This window comes from Thalia democratica, chromosome 1, assembly GCF_965202585.1.
Source record: "Thalia democratica chromosome 1, ktThaDemo2.hap1.1, whole genome shotgun sequence".
Taxonomy (NCBI): domain Eukaryota; kingdom Metazoa; phylum Chordata; class Thaliacea; order Salpida; family Salpidae; genus Thalia; species Thalia democratica.
Genome location: NC_139165.1, coordinates 73827835 through 73855640, shown reverse-complemented (window position 1 = coordinate 73855640; position 27806 = coordinate 73827835). Strand labels below are relative to the sequence as shown.

At 24.8% G+C, this 27806-nt stretch overlaps 2 protein-coding genes across 2 annotated transcripts; both read left to right on the top strand.

Annotated features, from left to right (window-relative positions):
* The first annotated feature begins 4603 nt into the window (after positions 1-4603).
* LOC145849911 (PHD finger-like domain-containing protein 5A) lies at positions 4604-5254 on the top strand. Its single transcript, XM_082955019.1, has one exon. It carries the CDS (start codon positions 4628-4630, stop codon positions 4958-4960), a length of 333 nt encoding a protein of 110 aa, XP_082811145.1. The 5' UTR covers positions 4604-4627; the 3' UTR covers positions 4961-5254.
* A 14478-nt stretch (positions 5255-19732) lies between these two features.
* LOC145849140 (ubiquitin-conjugating enzyme E2 G1-like) lies at positions 19733-27806 on the top strand. The gene is made up of 6 exons (XM_082954234.1): positions 19733-19820; positions 20129-20231; positions 20860-20957; positions 23972-24087; positions 25059-25121; positions 27058-27806. Exons 1-6 carry the CDS (start codon positions 19775-19777, stop codon positions 27133-27135), a joined length of 504 nt encoding a protein of 167 aa, XP_082810360.1. The 5' UTR covers positions 19733-19774; the 3' UTR covers positions 27136-27806.

Here is a 27806-nt window from a genome sequence, read left to right as displayed (position 1 = left end):
AACATTTGAGTTTTTTTATTTCTAAAATATGTATTACTTTTTGAATTATTGTCTTATAATTTTTTTAAAGAGTTTGAATTGTCTGAATTTAAACAGTTGTGCGGCTCTCAAGCTAATTTTTCTACTTCAAAATCTTGAAGTCCTGAAGACTTTTTAAATCCTATTATTAAGTCCTTATGTTATGATGATACTCAAGCTATTCATTTTTTCATGGTCAATTTACTTGAATATTTGAAAGTTCATTAAAAATTTCTATTCTCCTTCATTTTTTAAGCTATTTACCTCAAGTTTTCCTTGTCACATTTTCACAATTTAATCTTATTTTAAGTATAAAAAAAAACAAAGAAAAACAGTTTTATCTCCATTTTTTGTCATAAAGTTTATTTATTTTTAATGTGTTTTAATTCTTTCTGACAGAATTTTTTCAATATTGCAAGGAACATTTGCTGAAAGTTTGAGGTATTTATCTCAAAAAAACATAGGAGTAGATAGTTTTTTAGTGATTTCTAGTTATTTGCCGTTTTAGTTTGCTTCTTCCTTAAAAAAGCTATTGCCGTTTCCGACTTTGACCTCTTATATCTCCATATATATCTTAAAGCGGTAGTTTATTTGTCGTTACTTTTTTTTTTGTAAGGACTTCTAAACTTTAGTTTGATTATGGTTTAATCATTATAGGTGCATGAAAAAATATAAGATATACCACTTTTTACTAAAAGCAACTAAAACAATTTTTTTTTGTTTTTTTAACTTTTGTTGATGAACAATGGTTCTGAACTTTAACTAGTTCCCCTATCAAAATTGTTAACACATGTCTTGATTTAAAGTAAGTTTTATTGCTACTTATTAATTTTTAAAGCCCTTTTAACAAATATTAAACTTTTTAAGGCTATGGTTAGAGTTACTCTAGTCTAAAGTCAAAAAGAAAGATTTAAAGTTTTTTTTGATGGAAGAGTTGCAATGATATAGTTACTATATATAATATACTAATTTATTTAGATAATGTTTAGTTTTTGGTAATGACTTTTTTATTATATTACCATGTATATGATAGTGATTGTAAAAAGTTGATAAGGTCCTTTTAGAATTTTGTTTTCTCTGTACAGAAAAGATTACTTATGTAATTATATAATCAAAATCGGTTATACAAGTTTTATATTGTTACATGAGATATAAATGAAAGCCAGTTTTAAATTCTATAGTTTTTAAGTTTTCTATGAAGGACATCAGGGGATCACCTTGTTTTCTTGTCTGATTCTTTGATTTTTGTTTCAAACCTCAACGCTAACACAATTTTATGATATAAGTGGTCCAAGTAGCTGAGTTAAATAGGTTTCTAGTTGAAGGAAACAAAAAACTATTTCACCAAAGTATACATTGTTATTATTTTTTAGACAAAGTTTAGTTGTCAAATCTGTTTTTAAATTTTTGTTATTCCTTTACTTGAACTTATTTATTACAGGGATGTCACACACTGTAGATACTCAGTATACTCAGGAAAATTAGAAAAATTTAATCTAAGGATGGCCCAAGCCAGTTTTTTTTTTAAACTCAGGATAGTTAAAAAAAAATTTGAGTTTTAGTCTAGTTTTATTCTAGATGCTTTTAGAATTAGTTTTTACAGTTTCAATATTTTGATATTTTTAAACCAACTACTTTCAAAAAATTTAATTTAACTGATTTTGAAAACTTTATTTATTTAAGATTTTTTTTAGGAATTTAAAAAACTCAGAACAGTTTAAGGTCACTCAGAACAGTTTTTGGTCGCTCATGGTAGTTGTTTTAGCACACTTAACCTAAACGTAATTTACAACTTGATGGATGAACAAAGAACTAATTTTACTCTAAAATTGAATTTACAGGCTGTTTTCAAAGCTTGGTATGTAACATTAAGGGCATAGGAGGAGGGGGTAACTTAAATTTTTTTGAACTTTGAACTTTTTTTATATAGTTTTTACTAAGCTACAAGATGCTTTTTACAGATTTAAAAAATCCAACATACATTTTGAAATATAGCCGGTCAAAGTTGGTGGCAACAATAGTTTCCTTATGGGTGGTGCAAACTAAAACGGCAAAAGTAGACTATTTCACTAAAAATATATCTTCTCTTAAGCTTTTTGAGATAACTACCTAAAAATTTCAGGAAGTATTCCTTGATAGAAAATTGTGTCGGAATGAATTTTTAAAAGATAAAAATTTCACATAAAAAATAAACAAAAAAAACAGTTTTTTTTGGTTTTTTAAAATAATTTTTTTATTTTTTAAATTTTGTTCCGACAGAATTTTCTAAGTATTGCAAGGAACATTTGCTGAAAATTTGAGGTAATTATCATAAAAAACGTAGAAGGAGATTGATTTTTAGTGATTTCTAGTTATTTGTAGTTTTAGTTTGCGCCTGCCATAAGGATCCTATTGTTGCCTCTGACTTTGACCAACTATATCTCAAAATTTATTGAATATTTTTAAATCTGTAAAAATCATGTTGTAGCTTAGTAAAAACTATATAAAATTAGATAAATTTCAAAAAAAGTGTTTCCCTTCTATGCCCTTAATGTTTAACACAGTGCTTTAAACTTTTTGTTAATTTCATAAAAATAAAAACTTGTTTTATGTAAATAATTGTTGGTAATGACTTCAATCTACTTTTTATGATCTAGTTATAGCAATTTTTTATACAGACACCTCTTGCAAATCTACATACATTGTGTCCACAGCAAAAGTGCCTAACTAAACGAGAGAACGTAACTAACTGATAGGTAGCAAATATACTTACTGTATTGGCTGTTTTCTTAAAATGCATTCAATTAAGTGCAGCTTGGGTAATTTCCTACTTTTTTGTTTACAAAAGTTTTTTTAATTTAAGTTGTACGAATATGCGATAGTTTTTTAGTAAAATTTATTTATGTGTATGCAAAGTATATATTTTTTATTTTGTTCCTTACCTACCTAAGATTAAAATTGTCTTGCATAGTATTCATAAAAAAACCTTTGTTTTTATTCAATATCATTGCCATATTTTGCTCAAAAAATTCTTTTGGAGCTGTTTTTTTAGATCAGGGGTTTCCAAACTTTTTTTCAAATGGCCACCTTTAAAGAAATAAAAAAGGCTATGGCCCCCTCAAACAAGACTACTAGAAAACTACCATTTAAAAACACCTTAAATCTTTTTTTTTTGCTCTTCATCTGCAACACAAGAATATCTAGTGTAAGTTTCAAAATTTTTAAAACGCTGCCCTTTTACTAGTTATTGCCCACCAACTTACTAAAATTGCCCCCAGGGGACATACTGCCCACTTTGGGAAACCCTGTTTTATGTAATTATTCATTGTGTTGTGAACTTTCTACATTGTTAGTCAAATTTTCAGTCATTGATGTTACTTTCAGAGCTTTATTTAAAACTGATGTTCACTATTGTAGCTATAGTACACTGAGGCACTGTTAAATGTTTACCTAACCGTTAAAGAACTTAATTTTACAAAGTCTTATCAAATATAGAAGAAAAAAGAATTTAGAAAAATATAAGAAGTTAAATATACTGATAAATCAATACATACAATAAATTAACGATACTGAAGGTTTTTTGAATAGTTTTTTTTTTAATTCAAAATGCATAACTAGCGAGATTGCATAACCAAACGAGTGCGTAGATTCGCGAGATGTGACTGTAGTATAAAAATATAAAAAAGATTTTAAACAATAATCATGTTAATGCTTTAAAATTAAACATCAGTTTATTTTTTATACAAGTCCAAAACTTAACTTATTACAAATTTAATTGATGTTGCAACTACAATGAATTATAGTTTATTTATTTCATAACTAAATATGTTTCACATCAAAAATGTAAAAAAAAAGTGTTTAGTTTTTAAAAATAACATTTTAGAAGTATTCCTGCCTAGTTTTATGCAATTAGATATGAAGGAATACGTTCATTAGGGTGCATCTGTTGCCTTTCAAAAATGAAAATATTTGAGTAGCACAATGATAATTTTTTTTCAGTGTAGGGAGTCACATAAAAAAACAGCCCCTTTGTAAATTATATGGTAAATTAAACTTTGAAGTTTTTAGCTGCAGATTTTGTACATGTAGCAATTACAAAAAAAACACATACATTATTTGTGTTTTTAAACAATTTGAAAAAAAGTTTTATGGAAGAAGTTATTGATTTATCAAAAAGTTTTAAAAAAGTACAGAAAACAAAAAGATTCTTCCATAAAACTTTCTACAAATCGTCTTAAAACGCATAGAATGTGTTTTTGTGATAATTGCTACATGTAAAAATATTTTCAGCTTAAAACTTGCAAGTTCAATTTTTAGGTACCATACAGTTTACATAGGGGTTGTTTTTAGAAAAATGTAAAGTGCGCGACAGTGGTAAAAATTGATAAGCTAATATTTTTTGTGTTATTTTGTTGTTTAACAATGTAATTCCCCGCGCTGAAAACAAAATAAATTCGGAAACTCAAGGTTCCGGCAACAAATGCACCCTAATGTTCATTTATATCTTTTAGATAAACCTGTTAATTTTTCGTGATAATTTTGTTTTTATCAAACCTACAACACCAACAAAAATAACGCAATTTTAACAAAATCAATCTACAGATATTTAAAATATTTTTTAACTAATCAAATGGCAAAGCACCACCCCGACTTGATCTTCTGCCGCAAGCAGCCGGGAGTGGCCATCGGCCGTCTGTGCGAGAAGTGCGACGGAAAGTGCGTCATCTGCGACTCGTACGTCAGGCCCTGCACCCTCGTGAGGATCTGCGACGAGTGCAACTACGGCAGCTACCAGGGCAGGTGCGTCATTTGCGGCGGACCGGGAGTGTCGGACGCGTACTACTGCAAGGAGTGCACCATCCAGGAGAAGGACCGGGACGGGTGCCCCAAGATCGTCAACCTGGGCAGCGCCAAGACGGACCTGTTCTACGAGCGGAAGAAGTACGGCTTCAAGAAGAGATAACAGACTGGTGTTTTGTGGTAGTTTTAAAAAGCAGTTTGTAAATATTGGCTGAGTTCTGCTCATGTTGTAAATAGTTGTTGCTCTAAGAAGTATTTACTAAGCTTTAGAGAATAAATTTAAAGATTTGATTTAGTTTTTTATAGATAAAGATTTTTCACGTTTTTAAAGATTAGGTTATGTTTTGTAAGTATTTACTTGTTATTACTTTTCTACGTTGTTGTTTTAACTTTTGTATTTTCTCTATAACATAATGAATCTTTAGTATGATTTTAGTAAAATAAATTGTTTTTATTTTTTGTGTAGTTTTATAGTTTTTAAACAACCAAAAATACCTTTATTTTAACATTAAATAGCATTCTTAATAGATTAAATAACTTAACCTTTAATAAGCTTAAAATATTTATTGACTGAATCTTGTGTACTTTTTTGAGATAAAGAGTTAAGTATTGCTTATTTTTTGATATCCAACAAGTATTGAAATATGTTAAAAAGTTGCCGTAAGCATAATAATTTTTTATTCTAATTGTTTACGTCAAATCTAGATATAAATTTAAAAAGTCAAAATCTAATTAAGCTGCAATTACAAAATGGTACTTTAAATTATCTTCTACAAATAAAGAAAGTATAGGTTATTTTTTCTTATTTTAAAAGAGGAAAATTAGTCTATAGATGCTTCTATTATAAAAAAATCCAATGAATTGTTTTTAGAAATGTAAAAATTTTTGAGCTGGGAACATAGTTAAAAAAACAACTAATTAGAATGTAAAATATAAGGTTTTTGCAATGGATAAATTCTGAATTTTGTTTAATACTTTTAAATGTTTTACTATGATTGTAGTTTTAGTGTTAGTTTTAAAGGTCAAACTTAGTTGTATGTTATTAAAATACTGAATTTTAGTAAAACTATACTAGTGGCACTTTATCTTGAAACTTTTATATAAAGTCCTCACAGTCGCTCTGTTTTTATAACAATTGATGTCGATTTAAAATGAAAGTATTCCAATGTATATTATACATTAATCTAAATATTGTTTATTAGAAACAGATATAGATATTGATAAAGAAACACGTTTATAATATAATTCAAGGTATATATAAGTGGATATGGTTTATCTTCAAGTGAATTACATAGTTTTTAAAGGTAAAATTTTTGTTTTGATACAGTTTAGCAAATATAAAAATCAATATGTATTTAGAATAATAACTTCTGCTAAAGTTTTGTTTCAAATATGAAAATAAACAATTGTAAATTTTGAAAATTTGTAAGATGATATATTTTAGTTTTTAAATTAAGTAGTATAACTTATTTTTATAAAAACTAAAACAGCTACACATTCAGCATTTTGTATGAATTTTTACAATGACATAGATTAAAAGATGGATTAAGCAGAATACAGAAACTTAATCTAGTAACTATTTTAAATTAAGCTCATTGTTAATAAATTGCTTTAAATGAAGTTTTTGTGCAGTGGTTCTTCAGTTATTTTTTGCTTGTACGGTATATAAGTTTAAGTCGTGTAGCTCCTAAACTACGTTAACTATTAAAAGCAAATTTTTTTTAACGACATCTTCTTTTGCGCATAGTTAAAGCTTTATATATAGCAAGTTTTATTTCTTAAATCCATTAGTTTGTACGTAATATTTTAGCCATATGTATTTCTATGATATACTTGATAAATCAATATTAAAAACGTTTATCATTAGGTAAGTGTACCGTAAACAGTTTAAAACCATCAGAACTTTGAAAATATCTAGATCGAAACTCGGTAACCTTTCATGATTAATTGATCGGATTTCATTAAGTCTTAACGGGCTGCTTTGTACATGTATATAACGTTTAAAATTCAAGTGTTATTAAATATATCTAAAGTTATAACCTCAAATAGAGTCAAAAAACGAATTTGTAGAATTTTATTGATTAACTGTAAAATCAGTGGTTTTCAACCTTTATAAAAGCTGCGCACCGTAACCTAATGAAAAATAAATTCTGATTAGGCTATAAAAACAAAAGTATTTTTTTTTATTGACATGTTATCTTTAAAGTTTTCGAATGTCTTAATATGTAAATAACGTATTAAGAACTGATAATTTATGTTATAACAATGAATTTTATTTGTGAAACATTTTTTTTACCATATTAATTTTTTGTGCGCAGTAAAATAATTTGTACGCTAATTACTGTGCACAAATGCAAACCGTGAATAACACTAGCATAGAGTATATTTATTTTTAACACGACTCATAATAAATTTGCCAACCGAAGAGATCTGCTTGACGGGTTGTATTTTGTAAACCCCTGATAAAAAACAAGTTTTATTTATCAATTTTTTAAGCGTAATATATAACAACATTGACAGTTTATTGAAACGTAGTTTTTTAAATTGCAGCATGTCAAATATGAGTTTATTTCTTCAACAACACACAACTAACTTTTTGTTTTTTGGATGTTTAAGTAAAGTTTTTTAAAGTCTGTTTTCTTAAATTATTCAAGGTGCATATACTACAGCTGATTCTGATAAATTTATTGAAATCTTGTCAATGTTTATAACCTATTGATATATTTTTTATTCAGAGAATTTACAGTGTGACTTTTGACATGTTAGAACCTTTTTGAAATAAGATTATTTTAATTGTAACTTATAAATTTTGTTTAATACAACTCATTAATAAAACGCATTTCTTCTTATATTAGTATGAGACCAGTTTACAGCTTATCCTTACTTCAAAGAAAATGGTACAAGCACTTATGTTTTAAGAGATAGATTAGTTCGATTTATTTTGTGTTGAACGTTGGAATACTAAAAGCACTACTTATTTTTTAAGTATCATCACTTTAATACTTCAGGTTTTATTTAAACCAAATAAAATTATTTATTCTAGTAGTATAAATTACTGCATATTTTACCTTTTATATAGGTTAAAAAACATTTTTTAGTCGACAGTAACTTCTGGAAGTATACTTTCATACTTATTTTGAACGGTATAAAAACAAATATGTACACTGTACTTATTATACACATTGTTCAAATGTACTTTGACCTTTTATAAAATTTCTTACTATGCTACCACTTACTTTATACAAACGTTAATTTTGTTAAGTAAGGCGTTAAATTAATGATATACAAAAAAAAAGTAGTGGTTTTTTAATTGACTTAACTGTTTATACCAACTACTTTGTTTTTTGTATACTACCAAGAACCAAGAATTTTTTATGACATCAATTTAATCTAAAATAATTTTTCTTAATAGTAAAAAATACTACTGGATTTTTTGGCATATAAAGAACAGCTTAAGAATAAACAAATTACTAAAAAATGGCTGGTTAGAAAGTTGTAACAAATATGTTTTTTTAAAGATAACGCAATTAGGCGCTAGTTCCTAAAATAAGCAATATTTGTCGGAAAATCAAAACAATTTTTTTTGTACATAAACACGACTCGTTAAAATTAAAGTTGTTTCGTGCTGATTAGTACTGGGTCTGTAAATAAGGATACAAGCAAAAAATGTTCTGATCCAGCTGGATCTGATGGATTGCTACTTTTTTTTTTACTTTAAAGTAAGTTCGCATTAAATGATTAACTACACAGAGCTCCTTTTGCATTTAAGAACAAATTAACTAAGTAATTTTTAAAAACTAGTAAATCTGTCTAAGAAATACTGTTCATTAAATGTTGTAAACTAACTACTCTTACTTTATTTAAATTAAAATCAAACTAAGTACAAAAACTATTTATAAACATAAAAATGAATTTTTAAGAGTAGAAACAAACTTGATTATGAAGTTTTAAAACAATGTTTTTGGTATAACTTAGATAAATATTAAAGTTAAATCTTTTACTTGTAGATGAATGGAAACTATAAAATATAGCAGCGTTCATTTTATAAATTAAAATGTGATAAATGTAAACTTTGTTATATTTTCTTAATTAAGGTTACGAAAAAATAGACTTTTAGTCAGAGGTAAGTAACGTTATCAGTCAGCGGGCTAAACTTATTAAAAATAAAAACAAAGTATAAATAAATACTATAATTATCATATTTCTAGGGTTAAACTCGTTACTGACCTTAAAATATCAAGTGTAAGTTTTGAATCTCAAATAATTTAATTCTAATAACTTTCTCTTTTCATTATGAATCTCAGAAAGTTTAATTCTCAAAAAAGTTATTTGCTCGCGGTTCAAGTTAAAAATTAACTTCAAGTTTCTGAAGTTTTCTTCTGCAGATCGTACGTTGCCCATTTCTGCATTTAGTAACATATTTCTAATTATTTTTAGTAAAATACAATAAGCAGTTAGTTTTGTTAAAAATTATCAAATGCAAACTATTTTTAACACTTTTGAAAAGTATTGACTACTGTTTTTTTCCTCTTATTTATTTCATTGTGAAATTTTTTTTGAACAACTAGAAGCTACTTTTCTTTTCATTAAAATTTTAAATTAACCTTTATTTTCTATATTAAGAACTCTAAATAAGTTAAGTAATTTCAGTTTTAAACACTTTTGAAATCTTCTTGTAACGTTTGCTTTAATGTCAAACGAAAAGTTTACTTGCTTTATTTAACTTTAATTGACGTTAACTAATTTTAAATTATGTAGTTTTCATTGTAAATTTTAGAATGTTGTTAAGCAGTTAAAACCAATTTATTATTTATACAGAATAATAATAGTTTCAAAGATACTAAACTCTTTAGTTGCTAACTTTTTGTTTAAGCTATAAATTGTGTAGCTCAAATACAAGTTAAGGTATTTTTTTAAAATATTATAAAGTGATAAAAAGGTAAATACTTATATAAGATTTAAAGTAAAAAGCTACACTACTACATAGCAATCTTTTCTGATCCAAATAAGTAAAATACATGCTAATAATGAGCAAGTAAAAGATAAGTCGTTGGATTTTTTAATAAGAATTTTGTGACATCTAAAGTAATTAAAAACGATTTTAAAATTTTTGTAAACCTGCATAAAATTACAATTTGTAAAAACACTAACAAACAGTAATTATTATTTCTTGGTGGTTAATTTTTATATTTTCAGTGTTTATTCAAAAACTAAAGTTTTGTTTAAAAAAAAAAGAGAGTTTTAGTTCTTCTAAATAATTAGAGCCGGACCAGGCCAAATATCAGCAAGGATTCGGCCGGATACGGGTTCAATTTTTTTTTTAAACAGGATCCGGTTGATCACTACTGCTGACAAAGTGTTAAAAGTTCTATATAAAAAATGAATCTAAAGCATTAGTGTTTAATTAAACAAGAATTAGTAATTTCTACACTTAAAAAAAGCAGTTTTGCACAAATAAAGATCTAAAAAATTTAACAAAACCAAGTATACACTATCTTTCTAAGACAGATTAACATCATTAACCTCTTAACAATAAAATTTTTTAAGTGCGAAATTCTATGACAAACCAAGTTTTGCTGGTGCAAAAGTACAAGGCAGACTACTGTATGTTATAAATTTTTATACAACAGCAAATAAAAACGCGTCATTATTGTTATCATTTGTAAAAATGTTTGTAAGATTTTAATACAACTATTAAAAGTGGTGAAACATTTAATATATCTGTAAGTAAATTATTCACCTATTTTTGTGAACTTTTTTGCTTACAAAAAATTGTAGAACTAAAAATTAAATTAGCTTTTTTTTTTGCATTAATCATATAAGTTTTCGGTATAACATTATACATGATTAATAAAGTTTATGACACGTATTTCTGTTCTTTTATACAAATTTAAGCTAAAAATTTTAATGAAAAAGTCATAACAAGCAAGTTTATTAGTATTTAAAAAAAAACAGTACTTTTTTACTTAATGTTTACTTAATAAGAATTATAAAACAAGTATATTTAAAAAATTATTTACAGTACAAGCCGCTTGTTTGAAAAAAAAACTAACTGTTTACATTATAAAAATAATATTTGAAAACAGCATCAACTATTTTTAAAAAAGAAAACTTTATAGTAAATAATCACACTCATTTTGTAAAAAAGTTGTACTTTTGAGTTATCTTAATTTTTATAAACCTTATGCAAAATGAGGTTTTTATGAATATAAGAAAAAAAGTTATGAAATTATCTGATTTTATTAGATGTAAAATTTAAAAAAAATTCAAAGTTAGAATGATTTGAATATTTTAGTTTTTCAATTACAGGAATATTTTTTCATGACCACTACTTTCCATAAAACATTAAGTGTAAGAATTAAGTGTCATAACTGTACTCTGTTTTTGTGAATATTTCTTGATTTTAAACTCAATATAACCTTGAATGAAAAAGTTTCGCGATAAAGTATAAAAATAGAAGTTTCAGAAAAGTATGTAAATATAACTTTAATCTAACAATTTTAAGAAATTTTATGCTAAAATACTATACTTCAGCAATTATTTTCTATGTTTAACTTTTATTAGATAAACTTTACTGTAAATGACTATTACCAGTTTCGAACAATTATAAAAAATTAAAAAATAATATCTGTTTAGTATAGTTGTCAATAGTTTACATTTACAGTCCAGAAAACACCTATTTATGGTCAAAATTCTTACCTCTTATTAAACTAACAACTTAACGACTTTTAGTTGCATTGATGCTGTTACAATTTTAATCATACTAAGTTTTTTAGTAATTGTTTTAACTATTAATGAATTTAACAAAAAAATCTTAAGTGTATTAAGAAAAATATTTTTTTTTTAAATGCACTCAAGTTACTTTTTTCAATTCTTTTTACATGTACACCTTTTAAAAAAAGTTTTACTTTTTTGTAGTTTTATGGTATCATTCAAATAATAGAAAGTTATTTTAGTATCTAAAGACTCTTTAGTACAGAGTGATAACGAACAATTTACTTTAAAAGTATACTTCAATTATAATAAAATGAAATGTTTTAACATTTTGATGTACTACATTAAAACGTTTAACGTTTATATAAAACTAATAATATTAAACCTATCTTATATTACTAAAATGTTTTTACTTTTTTTTTACAGTAGCAATAGATGTTTTGGCTTTTTCAATTACTAATATGCTTTTAAAATGTTAAAAGATATTTTCTTTGACAACAAAAATTAAAAAAAAGCAATTAAAATGAAGTTTATAACTTAGACTAATCATTATTTATAGACAAAAAAGTTGTTAATTGAATATTGCATAACAGTAATGATAACCGTTTTTTGATTTTCAACTAGGTATAAATTGTCTCGTCTAGTACTTTAAAACTAAAATTTGAATCTGGATTTTTTATAAAATAGATAACTCAGTTAAATCAGTATTTTCTTTGTTCGACTAACCAAACACTACTAATAATTAAAAAAAAAATATTAACTATTAAAAGAATTTTTAAACACTAAAAGCTATTTATATTTAAATGTTAAAGCACAAAGTTTTATTTATATCAAAAAACCTTTTAATGCCTTAAATTTCACTTTCAGTTCTTGTTATACAAGCTCTACAGTTTTTTAGTTTTAAAACATTATTTAGTTATTTAAGTAAGGTTTTTCTAATGTAAAAAGTATATTTAGAAATTATTCACTAATCGACAATAAAAATTATAGATTAAAGTTTGATAAAGTATTTAATTAATCAATTCTCCGCAATTAATACAACATCCCCAGTTCAGTATTCTTTAAATACTTTATTAAATATTAACTACATACTTATTCTAACTCTGTTTTTTTTTTTGTAATCTCAAAACTTCGTGCACCTCTAAATGAGTTTCGTGTAACCTAAAAATTTCGTGCACCTCAAAAAAAGTTTTGTGTACCTAGTGTGCACCAGTGTACATATTGACAACCACTGATATAGAATTTCAACGAATAAAAACGTCCACAAATTGATTTTTAGACAAATTGCATTTACCTATCTCAAGTTTATGACTCATAGATCTCTTAGTAGTATCTTTAAGTTTTCTATAGAAAACAGATAACATTTATTTTCTAACACTTAGTTTGAATTGTAGTAGAAAAATTATTTGACGAATGAAAAATAACAATTTTGGTCAGTTTATTCATTTCTTATTAGTGAAAAATTAAATAAAATTTTTAAATTATAACCTATAGCCAACACGACACTTTGTTATTGCCTATAATTTTTTAATTATTTTGGAATATGCTATTTTTGTTTTAAGTAAACCTTTGCTTGTTTTAAAACACTGTCAAATAGCAATCTGCATTTTTTAAAAAATCTGGTTTGAATTTAAACATAAATTTGAGATATGATTCATTCAAAAATATTTTTACTTAGCAAACAAGTAAAATATATTTCAGCTAACCAGTTAGATCAACTACTTTTGTTAGCAAGTAATTTTAAAACAAATATTGAGTAAGCAAACACTTAAATAGTTTAATCAGAAAATACTTATTTGATAAAATAAAGCAAAATTTAGCAAAATATATTTGTGATAGAAAAACAGTTTATAACTACATAATTATAATTTAATTTGTAATTTAGCTAAAAAAAGCATACGTACAAAAATAAAAGTAAAACAAGCAATAAGTAAAATAAAATAAGCGGCCAACGACGTTTATAACAACTTAAAAAGATAAAATTATAAACGTACTGTTGCTTGCATAACATAGATCTAAATCTAAACTTTTTTATGAATAAAGATTCTAAAATTCCTAGATGATATCCATTAAGTGCTTTAACTAAAATTGAAAAACCACTTTCATTATAATTCTTCGCACAATCTTTTGCAATTTAATTTTTAATTAATTTTATAAGCTTTTTTTAAGCTAGTGGTATTTTAAGCCTATATAAAAATAAAAAAAAAAGTATATCTAAGTTTTGTGTAAAGTAAAATAATGTCTTCATCTCTAAATTTTAGCAGCTAACTTACATTACTAAGTTCTTAAATAATAACTATACAAAAATTAATAAAATAGGAAATTTATGGAAAAAATCATTTAACTTAAATGGAAAAATTTTTGGATAGAAAACAATCAGATGTTAAACATTAAGAAATCGTTGTAAAACGAAATGTGTATTTAATTTGCATATAAAACATTCGAGTGATAGTTAATCGATTTGTTAACAACTTTAATGAATTTAAAAAAAAAATCTGACAAAAAGTAAGTTTAAATTAATTACAAGTATTTTTTGTTTATTGGACAACAGTTTTAGTATAATTAGACTTGAATTGATAATTATATAACTTAAAAAAACAATAAGAATTTTTTTTAATACTTATTTTATTCTTTTTTACAACAAAAACTTCCCTTAATTTGTTTCAACTTCTTTAACTGAGAAAAATAAATGAAGTTTCAACTATATTTAACATTACTGGTAAAAATGTATTTTTTCGGAGGTAGGAAACCACCTACAAATAAATTTCTCAAAAATGTGCTTAATCTGTTAACTTTATAGGAATAAAATTCCAAAATTCTAAAATTAAACAATATACAATGTAATATCCATTTGGATAGATTACTCATTCAAATAGTTTTAAAGCCATAATTTTGATATTACAATTTATAGGAGATCTCCTTGATAATAATACTGCCTTTGCATTAATCTTACTAACTACTCTTCCATCTTATTCCAAACCAAATAAATTTTTCTTGTAACACAACACATGGGGTTTATACAGAACTACTGCTTTTTTTCTTAATTTTTGTCATTCTAAATAGTAAATTATTGCCAACACAAGTTTTTAAATTATTAATTTTTTAAGAAATAAATTATGTATAAAAAATTGTTAGTTTTATGTTCCCATAGTTTTTGTTAAGAGCATAGGGAGGGAGGTAAACACCTTTGTTTTTAAAATTTGTTCTCATTTTATTTAGTTTTTACCAAGCTACAAGATGCTTTTTACAGATTTAAGAAATTCAAAATAAGTTTTGGAGATATATTTGATCAAAGTCAGAGGCAACAATAGGATTCTTATGGGAGGCGCAAACCAAAATGGCAAATAACTAGAAATCACTAAAAATCAATCTCCTCCTACGTTTTTAGATAACTACCTCAAAATTTCAGGAAATGTTCCTTGCAATATTTAGAAAATTCTTTTGGAACAGAATTTTAAAATCAAAAATAATAAACTTAAAAAAACTAAAAAAATCGAAAAATTAAAATTTTATAGCTAAAAAAAAAAATTTTTTTTGTTTGTTTTTTAATTTAAAAAAAATTATTTCCGACAGAATTTTCTAAGTATATTAAGGAACACTTCATGAAATTTTTAGGTAGTTATCTCAAAAAACGTAGGAGAAGATAGATTTTTAGTGAAATATAATATTTTTCTGTTTTAGTTTGTGCCTTCCATGAGGAACCTATTGTTGCCACCGACTTTGACCGGCTATATCTCAAAAAATATTTAAATTTTTTTAAATCTGTAATAAGCATCTAGTAGCTTAGTAAAAACTATATAAAATAGAATAAAATTTCAAAAAAAAAAGTTTTTTTCTCCCTTATGCCCTTAACTGTATTATTTTCATTTGTTCTTGCAAAGAGAAGAGTTTGAGAATGACATCTTTGACAAAAACAAATCCAGGATGTTTTTATTTTATTTTCAACATAAAAAACTAAAGTTCTGAGTAACAATCTCATTCTAAGAATAAACTCTAATGTACTTCCACTCATTTTAATAATGTTTTTTCATTAAATTTATTATTTCATAAGCATTTATTTTTGAATCAATATTTATATAAAAAAAGGGGTAATGTTAAAAATATTAGGTAATGTCAATCAGATGGAAGAGACATCTTAGTTGCTTGTTAAAAAAAATTTTAGTCATGACCATATATGCAAGCCTATATATTTATAACTTGTTGTAAGTTGAAATTATTTTTTCAAATATTAAATGATATAAACAAAAAAAAATACCAGTTGAAAAAAGATATCTGCTTTTAGAAATAAAATACTTCTGCATGTTTACCATATGTGTGCACATTTATTTATTAAATGTAACTATCAGGGCTGCCACAAGGTCAGGAAAAGACAGGAAAAACTAAAAAAAAAGACAAAAGTCAGGTATAATAGGGATTAAAAAAAATAGTCTCAATAAGGCAGGAAATTTGACAAAATATATAAGTCAAATTTTGTAAGTTCAAATTTACAAAATTCCTTATTTTCCAAAGCCTTCAAATGGTAAAACGTTTATTAAAAACCCTTAAAAGTTAGACTAAAATTGCAAAAATTTCCTAAAAATTTACAAAATTACTCAGTACAATGCCTTCATCTGTTAAAAATTAGTAAATGAGTGCAAAAAGAAAAGAATTGAAGTCAACAAACTGTGGCTAAATTTAGAGAAAAGATTCTCTTCGACTAGTCTAGGAGCAGCAGATTAGAATGATTTGAATCAGCTGCAAGGAGCAGCAAGGTGAGTCAAATGGTTTTAATTGTCAAGAAAATTAAGCTGGATGCAGACCAGATAAAGGAAACTATATCTTTATTAGATGAAGAGGTTTAAGTGCTAATAAAGAAACTGAGAAAATAAATTTTAGTACATATGTTGAAAAAAAACTGTGTTTGATAAAGTTCATTATTGATTTAAGGTTTCAACTGCAAAAGTTTGTTATTGGTTTAAGATTTTAATTCTAAAGATTCGTTATTGTTTTAAGGTTTTAATCGTAAAGATTCTTATTTTAGTTGTATATTATTATTAATTATATATTATATTATTGTTTTAATGTTTTAAATGTAAAAGTAACTTATATGTCTTTTATTTATTTAGATACATTTATGTTAGGAGATGCTGAATTATTGTTTCTTTTTTCAAGCAAGTTGTGTTTATAAGTTATAAAATACAAGTATTTTGCTGATAGAGATGTTTACTGCAAATCATACATAGATGGTTTAAGTGATGTAATTGAAGTTAGATGATTGAATTCAGCAAAAAAAAAACTGTTGTTTAACCTGTTTAAAGATAATATTGAAAGCTTTATATAGTTTAAAGTGTTTGATTATGTGTTTTACAATAGCTTTAAATAAAGAGCTTGATTTAGAAAAGTCAGGAAAATTTTAGTAAAAAGTCAGAAAATTTTATTCAGCCTGATCTGTGGCAACCCTGAACTATTTTACTTTCAAACCACAATAACTTTTATTATTAAATTTTACAAGTTAAAAAAACTTACCTGTTTATTCTGTTGAAGTTTTTATGTCTTTTTAGTAAAAGGAAACCTTTGTTTCATTTGGGTTAGGGATACAAATGTTAAGATAAGTATAACATAGATAGACAATTATTATTTTGATGTACTACATAAAGTTTATCTAAATATCACAGGGTTGCAACTTAACCTGGAAACCTGGAAAAACCTGGAATTTGACAATTTAGGCTAAAATAAACTGGAAAAACCTGGAATTTGAGAAATTTTGAAAAAAATCTGGAAAAACTTGGAATTTTGATCAAAAAACCTGGAATTTTTATTAATTTCAACATTTTCAGTTGTAAAATTTTGATTTGACACAAAAAATCTTTCATATAAATAATATTTTTTGTCATCATCAACATTTTTTTTATTAAAAAACACATTTAAAGTAACTTTACAGTATCTTTTCAATATTTTTATACTATTTAACACAGTTTCTTAAATAGAAATTAACTTAAAACTAAAAATAGACCTGAAAATGTGTACTTTTAAAAACCTGGAAGAAATTTGAAAAACCTGGAAAAAAATTTGAAAAAACAAGTGGCAACCCTGATATTATAAAATTATCAGGCTTGGCACTCACTCAGAGCAGTTTAAACCAGTTTGACTTTTTCGAACGCTTTTCAACTAACTCAGGTTAATTTTAAATTTTCAGAATTTTTCCTAATTTTATTTCAATGACAACTAGATAATCATTTTTATAACATATATATATTTTTCAAAGTTTCCATACACTTAAGATAACTCATGACAATATGAAAAGTCTCAGGATGAATCAGGATAGTTTTGTTTTTTATAAAAACTGGCTAGTTTTAAAATTAAAAGGAAAATCTTAACCAAGTTTTTTTTAGATCTTGATAGAGATTTAGTTATTTCAGTTTAATATTTTGATGGGTTACCACACACTTAGTATACTCATTATAACTCATAACAGTTTGAAAATTATGAAAATATTAGGGCAAGTCAGACTAGTTTGAAAAAATATGACTTAGTTCAGTTAAATGTGTTTAAAAAAACTAAAAATAAATTAAAGATTTTTTGAAAATCTCAGTCGTCCTTTTTTCTAGATTTTGAATGAGATTTAGTTGTTCCAGTTTTTTTTTTTGATACTTTTCAACCAACTTTGTTTAAAAACTTGGTTTTATTAAATTAAATTTTTTTTTTTCTTAAAAGAATTAAAAAAAAACTCGGAATGACCCAGGACAGATTTTGGTCACTTAAGATAGTTTTTTGACTCAAAGAGTGGAACTTTAATCTTAAAAAATATATAGAAAAATGAACACAGCAATTATTGTCAATAGAGTTAGTGTGGGAAAAGACCTTATGGTCATTGTATTACATACCTCTTATCTAATTTAATTGTTTTCACATAAGTAATATAGCTTTATAAATTTAAGTAGTCTTCAATTATGCTCTGGAAAAGTTAAATTTTCAACTAATTTAAAATACATAATGCATATTGTTCTAAAAATTATTCAGTAAAGTTGAAATAAATTGAAAAAAACACTTAATAAACTTAATTGTTTTCATAAACATACCAGTGCTCTAACAAACTTACTCAGTTTTTATCAACTCGTAATGTTAGAGTATAAAGAACAGATTTCTTAACTTAAACATAAGAACTTCCTAGAGTTGAAAAAGTTTTTGATTTGTATTTAGCAATTAGTACAGGATTGCCACACACTCAGGGAATTCAGGGAAACTCAGGGAATTTTAAAGTTGTAGAAAATCTCAGGGAAACTCAGGGAATTTTGATTCTCTTTTTTTAATTCAGGGAAACTCAGGGCAGTTTTGGTTTTTTCTAAAAATTTCAGGGAAATTTTAAGATTTTTTAAAAAAATCTCAGGGAATTTTTTTTCTAGATCTAGAATGAGATTTAGGTAATCCAGTTTCAATATTTTGTTCATAAAAGTTTATTTTATTAATTTTAAGTGCTTATTTAAAAATTTTAAGCCTTAAGGCAAGTTCTTCAATATTCTTAGAATTAAAATGGTAATTTTTTAATAAAAAAAATGATTTTAAGGGTTTGGAAAAAACTCAGGGAAACTCAGGTAACTTTAAGGTTACTCAGGGAAGTTTCTGGTCACTCAGGGAAGATTTTTTGACCCAAAGAGTGGCAACCCTATTAGTATAATTAAGTTGTTAAACTTAAACGATATTTACAATTTTGATCATGTTTTAATCATGAAATGTCTGTTTATTGAAATGTCTGTTTACATAAAAATTCTTATAACTGAAAATTGTTTGAATAATGATTTTTCACGTATAAAAATCAACTTATACCTTTTGAAACTACTTGCACTTTTTCTTACATTTTATTTTAAGGGCATAGGATGGTAAGACACTTTTACATGTTAATCTTTCTTTCAAAATCTTTAAGACAAGATTTATATAAAATTTTTAAATCAGTTCAGTACACAGTTAAATTTTTATTTATGATTTTTCTTCTGCATCAATAATTAGAAAAAATCAAAAGATAATTTAGAAAAATCTACAAGTTTATTGCATATTAATTAAGTTCAAAATGTTTTCAGATAAAAAATCTGTCTTCAGTAAACTTATGATAAACTTTAGATTTCTCTAAAAACTGATTTATAGTTTATGTTTAAAGCATTCATACAAGAGGCAAATGTTCAACTTTTGTAGAAAAATGCAATACTCCTCCCACTTTGATCTTAATTTAGTTATACCTTGTTGCAGAAAAATATTTAAAGTTTGTTTCAGATAATTTTTTATATAAAATATGACAAAACCACAAAGTCAGTTGCTACTTAATAAACAATTACTAGGTAAGAAAAGGTTGATCTTTTATACTAATAATGCTAAATTTAAGCTAATTATTTTTACCTATTATATGCACAAAACTATTTGTCTTATTCTTGTTAGTTCAAAGTTTTTGTTTCTAAAATCTAGTTTAAAGTGTTTTTAACTACTTCAAGATTAAAATGTATTCAAAAATAAGAACTTTTTTTTCACATGTTACATTGTTATATATGTCTTATTTGAGTTAGATTTTGTAGATTATAAAAACTAGAAGGTATTGTTTTTTTTTGCATTTTATAATTTAAAAAAACTTCAAACAATTTATACAAAATAGAGTTACAAAAAAGTGGTGTATCTGGATTTAGTGCAGGACTTATTGATGATTCTAATATTTACCAATGGGAAATCGTATTGATGGGTCCACCAGATTCTTTGTAGTAAGTTTTGGTATTAACTTATGTGGTTGTGTATTACACTTTAAATTAATAAAAGTTCTTGATATATCTAGTGCTAAAACATTTTTAATAATAGTATAATTTATAAAATGTTTCAAGTAAAAGGTTATATAAAATATCTATACAGTAGTTTGTTTTAAAACTTATCCTAGTTTCTAGTTATTTATATGTTTAGTAGTAAGTTTAAGATTCTAAAACTTGTTAAAAAGTACTTTAAAGGAAGATAAAATAAAGCTATTGTGATAAAGCTACTAGCAAGTCTAAATAAAAAATAACTTAATCTAAATCTAATAATATAAATAAATAATATTTATTTTGGCTGTTCTTTAGTTTGAAAGAAAATTATTTACCTATGGTTATCAAATTCTTCAATATTTTTATAAAATCTGTTAGTTTTTTAAAATAATTTTTGTTGTAATTGTTGTTTTATCTTAACAACTTTTTTTGTTACAATCAACAATGTATAAACACCTTTATGTAGTTTAATAAAATTTGTTGTAATTCAATTTTGTAAATAAACTGATCATAATTGTACTTGAATGAACCAACAGTCGTTTTATTACTTGAGCTTTTTTTTTTGATTTCTTTAAAACTAAGGTTGTTCTTACAGTGAAGGAGGCCTTTTCAAAGCTCATCTCATTTTTCCAGAGTCATATCCGCAGCAACCTCCTAAAATGAGATTTGTTAGCAAGATGTGGCACCCTAATGGTTATTAGTTTTTTTATTATACTTATTTGATCGTTTTTATAATATTTATTTTAAAAACTAGTTGATGTTTGTTTTTATTTTATTTACTAAGTTTTTTTTTTGTATTTAGTGTGTAATACTAATAAAACTATTTTGTATACTTTTTCAATCAATATGTTTTATTGTAGAACATAGTTAAAACCTATTAGTTTTAATTTGTTTTATAACAAAACTGTTTAAAAATATGCAATTACATTAAAAAAGTGTTTTCAAATCTGATTTTACATTTTAAAAGTAACAAATAGTAGTTTTATTGTTTGAAACCTTTATCTTGAAAAGGAGCATAAAGTTATGAAGCTGTAAACAAATTGCTCTTAGTAGCTACAATAAAACTATTCAAAAAATCTTATAATTAAATACTTTTTGAAACTGTAAATCTCTTACGATCTACCACTTTTTTTTTCAATGTTATGCAGTTTTCAATAAAAGTTAATGGATAATTTTATATTAAGGTTCATTGCTGCTTGTATTTTGTTTATCGAAAAGATTATTTTTGCCTAAACTATTTTTATGTGCATTATTAATAGTAAAGTTCTTTTCTTGTTTTATAAGTACTAACAATGTTACAGCCCTTCTAATTAATCATTTGACTACACATCTGACTAATGATCTATGCATTTGAATAAATATTTTCACTTTATGATATATTAAACTAAATATTATTTCATCTTGTGCTGAACTAGTAAGGATGTCATAATACAGTGCTAATTCACTTATCCGGACACGTTGGGCAAGACTTTTCTGTAAACATGTCCGGATAACCAAAATTCTGGATAAGTACAAAAAATCAACTTTTTCATATAATAACATAACTGCTGCATATAATGCAATGCATAATAAAAGTGTTAAGGTAAAAACAAATACATAGTAATTGTGAGTAATATATAATAAAATGATAAATAATAAAAGCTAAACTTAAGGTTAATTAATTTATTTTTTCTATGGTAGAAAAACATCAGACTTACTAACCCTCTGCAACTGTATACGTTTTTTGAGGGTTAAGCAAGTAAAGTTCATCATTTGTAATTCCACCTGCCCTAACTATTAATTTAAAAAAATACTTATTTTTGTTTAAGAAAAAATATAAATTAAATTAATCTTTAGAAACAAAAAATAATGTAAACCTATCTCTTTAAATGAAATAAAAAACTTTTTAAAAATAAAAAAAAAACAGGCAGAAAGAAAACGGGAAACTTTGACTAAGTTTAAAGTCAATTTAACGGAAACATATCACTCCTAACAAACTAGTTTTTATTGGAAGTTTTACTAAAATAAGAAATAATAGAAGTTTGTTTTATAGTTTTTCCACGTTTTTCAGCAGAAAACTCATAAAATTTAAAAAGTTGTAATTTTTTGAATGAATTTTTGTGTTTACTACTGAACATTTTTTGAATTTTCTTCTGACTGAAACTGTCCGGATAAGTGAATAAGCACTGTACCATCCGAAATCAAAATACAGTCGCATAGATTTAATTAAGTACTTTGCAGTTCAAAGATGAATCTAAATTTTAAACTTTTGATATTTTCATTGTTTTCTTTGCAAATTAGCAAAACTGTTTTTATAAATTCCCATTAGAAATATTTTTCAGGTCATTGTGGTTTTCTTATATTATGAAACTTCACTGTGAATGTATAGGGTTGCTATAAGTTTCCAACTATAAAATAAAGTAAAATAAATAGTTTTAAGGTGTTAAGCCTTATTTTATTTTTTATATGTTAAGTTTAAGATTATTTACTTTATTCACAGTAAAGGTATGCCTGACATATTTTGCCTTAATTGTCGTAGTTTTTTATAAAAAAAAAACAGGAGAAAAATTATACTCCGCCCAAAGATTTAACCATTTACAACTAAATAAAGCATTTAAGAGCTTGATTTTTATATATTCATAGAAAATAGTTATGTATTTAGCTTAGTGAATATTAATCTATAAAATTAAAACTATGATAGTTGCAGCTAGACAAAATATACTGTATGAGTAAAAATGACGTTTCATTTGTCAGTGTGTAACTTTATTTTATTTTTTACTATACTAAAGCATAATTTATTAAAAGTCCACAACAAGTTAAAAATTTCCTTTGTTCAATTTATTAGTTCTGTTTATGAGGACAACAAGTTATGTCTTAAACTTCAATTTCATATTGTTAACACTGCCAAGTATAAACTTATTCTTTTTCTTTGCTATCTTAAGTTTACAATTTAACTAATTACAACAATTTTTTATTTAGTTTACTTTATATTAATTTGATAGCAGGTAAGGCACTTTTTTTACATGTTGATCTTATTTTAAAGACCCTTAACTTAGCTAGGTGTTGTTTTTTTTACTGTTTTATGAAATTCAAATTAGGTTTTGAGATATGAAAGTACAAAGTCAGAAAGTTCAGTTAGTTCGTTATGGAAGGACCAAGGTAAAAAGACAACAAATTATATCTCATTATAAATCTATCTTCTACAGTTTATAAGTAAACGTTCTGAAACCTTTTCAGTTTAATCTTAACTTGATAATTGGCAATCCTAGTGTAGAAAATTTTTGAATTTTGAATAAAAATGCTTATAATTTTTTTTTTGTTTTAGTTTTACATCTCTTAAAGTTATACTTGAAATCATTACTATAGGATTTTTACTATTAATGCAAGGAACGTTTCCTGAAAATTTTATTATTGGTTAAATTTTATTAAAAAATTAATAGAAAAAAAGAATTGAAAATTGTTTTTCAAAACCCAAGAAACGAACATAAAAATGTTCTTACGTACGTTAGTATCAAATAAATTTTAACACAACTGACTGTACCTCAAATTATTATTATTTTGTTATTCTGTGAAAAGTATATTATAGTAAATAATTTGAGCTTGCATGGTCAATGTTAATTTTAGTAAAAAAAGTTAGAACCCTTATGAACTTAAACTTCAATAACCACCAAGTAGTGTGTGGTAAGTTTTTTAAGTTCTGAATAAGTAATGTAAATTTTTCAACGCAGTGCACAGCGACGGTACGGTTTGCATATCGATATTGCACGCACCAGGCGAGGACAAATACGGATACGAACAAGCCGCTGAAAGATGGTTGCCCATTCACACCGTTGAATCTATTCTGGTTGGTTTAAGTTTAAAAACAATTTAATTTCAAAATAATAAGTATTTAGAAAAAAAGGGTTGAACAATATAACCAAGTTAACAGTTGTCTAATGATAAAAATAGTTCAAACTTACTTTTTAAGATGTAACTTGCAGTTTTTAAGTTATGTTAGTATCATTGATAGTTGCTTAAAGTTTTTTGTTACACTTTTTGTATTATTAGTTCTTAAGTAGATGTCTAAAGTTATGAAAACTCCAATTACTTTATTTATTTACCATTTAAAATCTTTTTGATTAAGAATATTTTAAAATTATACTGATACTCATATGGGAATTTAAATTTGTCTTTTTGTATAACTTTATTCGGCAAGTAAACTAAAAGGTCAGTCTGATTTGCATGTTTGATGAGTCAGCAAAAGAAAGCTTTTTTCATGTTATTTTTCGTTTTGATTATTAAAACTTTATTTTTTGATTAATTTTTAGTATGTTTGGGTAAGGTGGGTTAGGGACATGGGTATAAATGAAATTTAGATTAGCCTTAAAAATATTTTGTAACTCAGCAAATGAGCAAATCAGACTAACATATAATATACTTTCCATTTATTTTTTTGTACGAATAGGTTTACAGTTGTTTATTTGAATTATTTAATCTAAATGCTTGATCTTTAATGTTCTCTTCAGTTTAATTTTTGAAAAACCTAAAGTTTTTATTGATGAAGATATTGCAATCAGCATTTGTTAGTGTTATGTTAAAAAACTTACAAGTTTTAAACATAAATTTCCTATGATGGTTACTAAGTAAATTTTTTTCATAAATATTACTTTTACCAGATTTTTTTTGCAGTACTAAATTAGATTTTTTTTGTTAATGTTAAAGCAAACATTTTCTTTTAATTATAAGATTAATAAGTAAGTGTGCGTAAAATATTATCCACAAGTTGCGTGCATATTTAATTTGGCCTATTTTAATGGTATTATGACGTCATAACAGATCAGCGTCATCAGCATGCTGGCAAGTCCAAATGTTGAATCACCTGCAAACGTTGATGCTGCTGTGAGTTTTTGTTTATCATAAAAGTTTTATACGTTTATTTATATTAGTATTTGACCAAACTTTACTGTAGTAATTTTACTTTATGTTTCTTTATACTTGATATTTTACACTAAACCCAGTTTAGTAAATTTAACATATGATAATGATTTTTACCTATAAATTCTAGATATAATAATAGTAAATCAAGCCATTATGTGAATATTCGTATTAAATATGTATAAAAAACTTGAAAAAGTTCATTTAATATACATTATTAGTTTGCTTATAAAATATAGTTACAGCTGCAAGCTTAACCGACTACTTTCTTAGTAAAAATACTAATGATTTTCAAGAGGGAAACTTCAAAAGTATGATATTTTTAATACAATATTGTTTTATTTGTTGATTTTAATTAATACCTTTCGTTAGGATCTTTAAAAATGTGACAATTACTATTAAATATAGTAATTTATTAGTATCTAAAATTTCTAAATAAGTTCTTCAAACAAAATTATCTGGATTATAACTTCAAATAGTTAACAAAAGTTTTCTCAAAGTTTAGTTCTTAAGAAGTAAATTTTTATAATTAACATAAATAACAATAACCTTTTTGTAAAGTCTTTAAATAGTACTTTTAATCATGCTAAAAATACAATTTAGTATATTTTTGTGTTTTATTTTCAAATTTGTTCACGAATTGTTTTCAAAGTTTCAACTACTGAGTTTACTTTTAGCTCCACTTAAATCTAAAGTTTAAAATATTTTTAAGTTAACAGTTTTAATAATCATTATGCTTTTTTGATTTTTTTAGAAAAAAAATTATAAATAATTATGTTTCAGATGTCAGTATATCTAAATATTAACTTTTATCTAACCCTTATAAAAACTTAAACGATAGTTCTATAATAATTATTTAATTGTTAATCAAGTACTTAGGAATTTTTGCTAATTTAAGAGACTTCAATTCAAAATTTTAAATTTTATTAACAAAGCAGTGTTTTACTCGCTTAAACCAAACTAACGAGATCATCAGTTGAATAAAATCTGTAAAAAAGTTTTTACAATAACATGCAAGAAGACATTATGCTAAGCTTGAAATAAAAAACTTAGACACAAAAATAAATAAAACTTATAGTTTAAAGCTATCAATATATGAAAATATATATAGGAAACTTAAACAAATAAATAAAATTATTTTAAAAAATAAATTATTTAATAATTAAAATTTTATTTATTTGTATAAATTTTAGGATTATAATATTATTAAGTAGGTAACATTTTTCAAAAATTAACTTAAACTAACCTGGTAACATTATGATTTTCCTATATTGATAGCTTTAAACTATAAGTTTTGTTTAGTTTTTTGTTTTAGTTTTATATATCAAATTTAAACTAATGTCTTCTTGCATGTTAATATATAAAAAAAAAGATTACAAGTTTTATACAACTGATGATCTCGTTTGATTTGGTTCAAGCGAGTGAAACATTGCTTTGTTAATAAAATTTAAAATTTTGAATTGATCATTCTCCCTATCATTAAGTCGATAACTTTTATTGTTATCTGTAAAGTAAAAAGTACATAACTTAAGAGACTTATTTATTTTAATCAGTTATAATTAGTACTAATTAATAACACTTAGTAACAGTGTATATAGCCTTGTTTACCTTGCTTTATAGAGTTTTTTAGTTCTGATCATTGCTTTATGCATGAACACTGTTTTGAATAGAAGACTCTGAAATTTAAATTGTTTCATTAATAATAATAACTAAACATTATCATACACTTGATTCTTAAAACTACATTTTAGAAGAGTTGTTTTAAAATTTCTTTTATACTACCAACTTTGTTTTTTTAATAAGGCTGTTTTTAGATAACTAAAAAAATCTAAGTTAAAAACTAATTCAGAGACGTTTAAAGTAATAACTTTAACGAACTATTTTAACTATGCCCTTGCAGAAAGAATACCAAAATAACAAAAAGGAGTTTAGAAAAAAGGTTGTTGCGACTGTTCGTAGAAGCCAAGAGGATCTGTAATTTTTTGGACTTTAGAAGCCACAGAAAACAAAACATGTTCTAAAAAGTTAAAATAGTAATACAGTTAATGAATTCTTTTGTAAAATTTTTAAGCTAATATATAATGATTTAAGTTTACATAAAACAAAGCCAGTTTGTTCTCGTATTATGAATATCAGTGATAGTTTTATTTTGCTAATCTTGAGGTATTTCAACGTCGGAAAATATTCTCAGGTGTATTATGGCGTGTTAGTTTTTCACAAACGTATTTCGACTTCGAACTTATTATTGGTAGCTCTATTTAGTTTCATCAATATCTCCCTTAACTAAAGCTTATGGTTTTTTTAATGTTTTCTATCCAATATTTTTTCGAGCTATTTATACACTCATGTAAAAATATCAAAACTTGTAAGCTTTATTATGAGCTAACCTTGAAAAGTTATCTTTTATAGATTTTTAAATTCTGTCTGCGTATAAAACAAATTAAAAACGGCGGTGTTCATAGTTAGTTGCTGATTATAAAAAGCAATTAGTTAGAAAGTGAGCGATTATTATCCAAATGTGTTAACATGGTCGTAATTCTGTCTTAGTGTGTTATGTTTGAGGGTTGTATATAAAATACCGTGTCTTATTTATAAACAGAATCGTATTTTGTTCGTTTTATTATAACAATAAAAGTCTGTTCCTATTTG

What these genes read in the sequence shown, in the direction of transcription:
- LOC145849911 (XM_082955019.1), top strand. Translation starts at nt 4,628, where the DNA reads ATGGCAAAGCACCACCCCGACTTGATCTTCTGCCGCAAGCAGCCGGGA.
- LOC145849140 (XM_082954234.1), top strand. Translation starts at nt 19,775, where the DNA reads ATGACAAAACCACAAAGTCAGTTGCTACTTAATAAACAATTACTAG. An exon ending in ACTTAATAAACAATTACTAG is followed by an intron (nt 19,821 to 20,128) that starts GTAAGAAAAGGT and finishes TATACAAAATAG; the next exon opens with AGTTACAAAAAAGTGGTGTA. An exon ending in CTGCAAACGTTGATGCTGCT is followed by an intron (nt 25,122 to 27,057) that starts GTGAGTTTTTGT and finishes ATGCCCTTGCAG; the next exon opens with AAAGAATACCAAAATAACAA.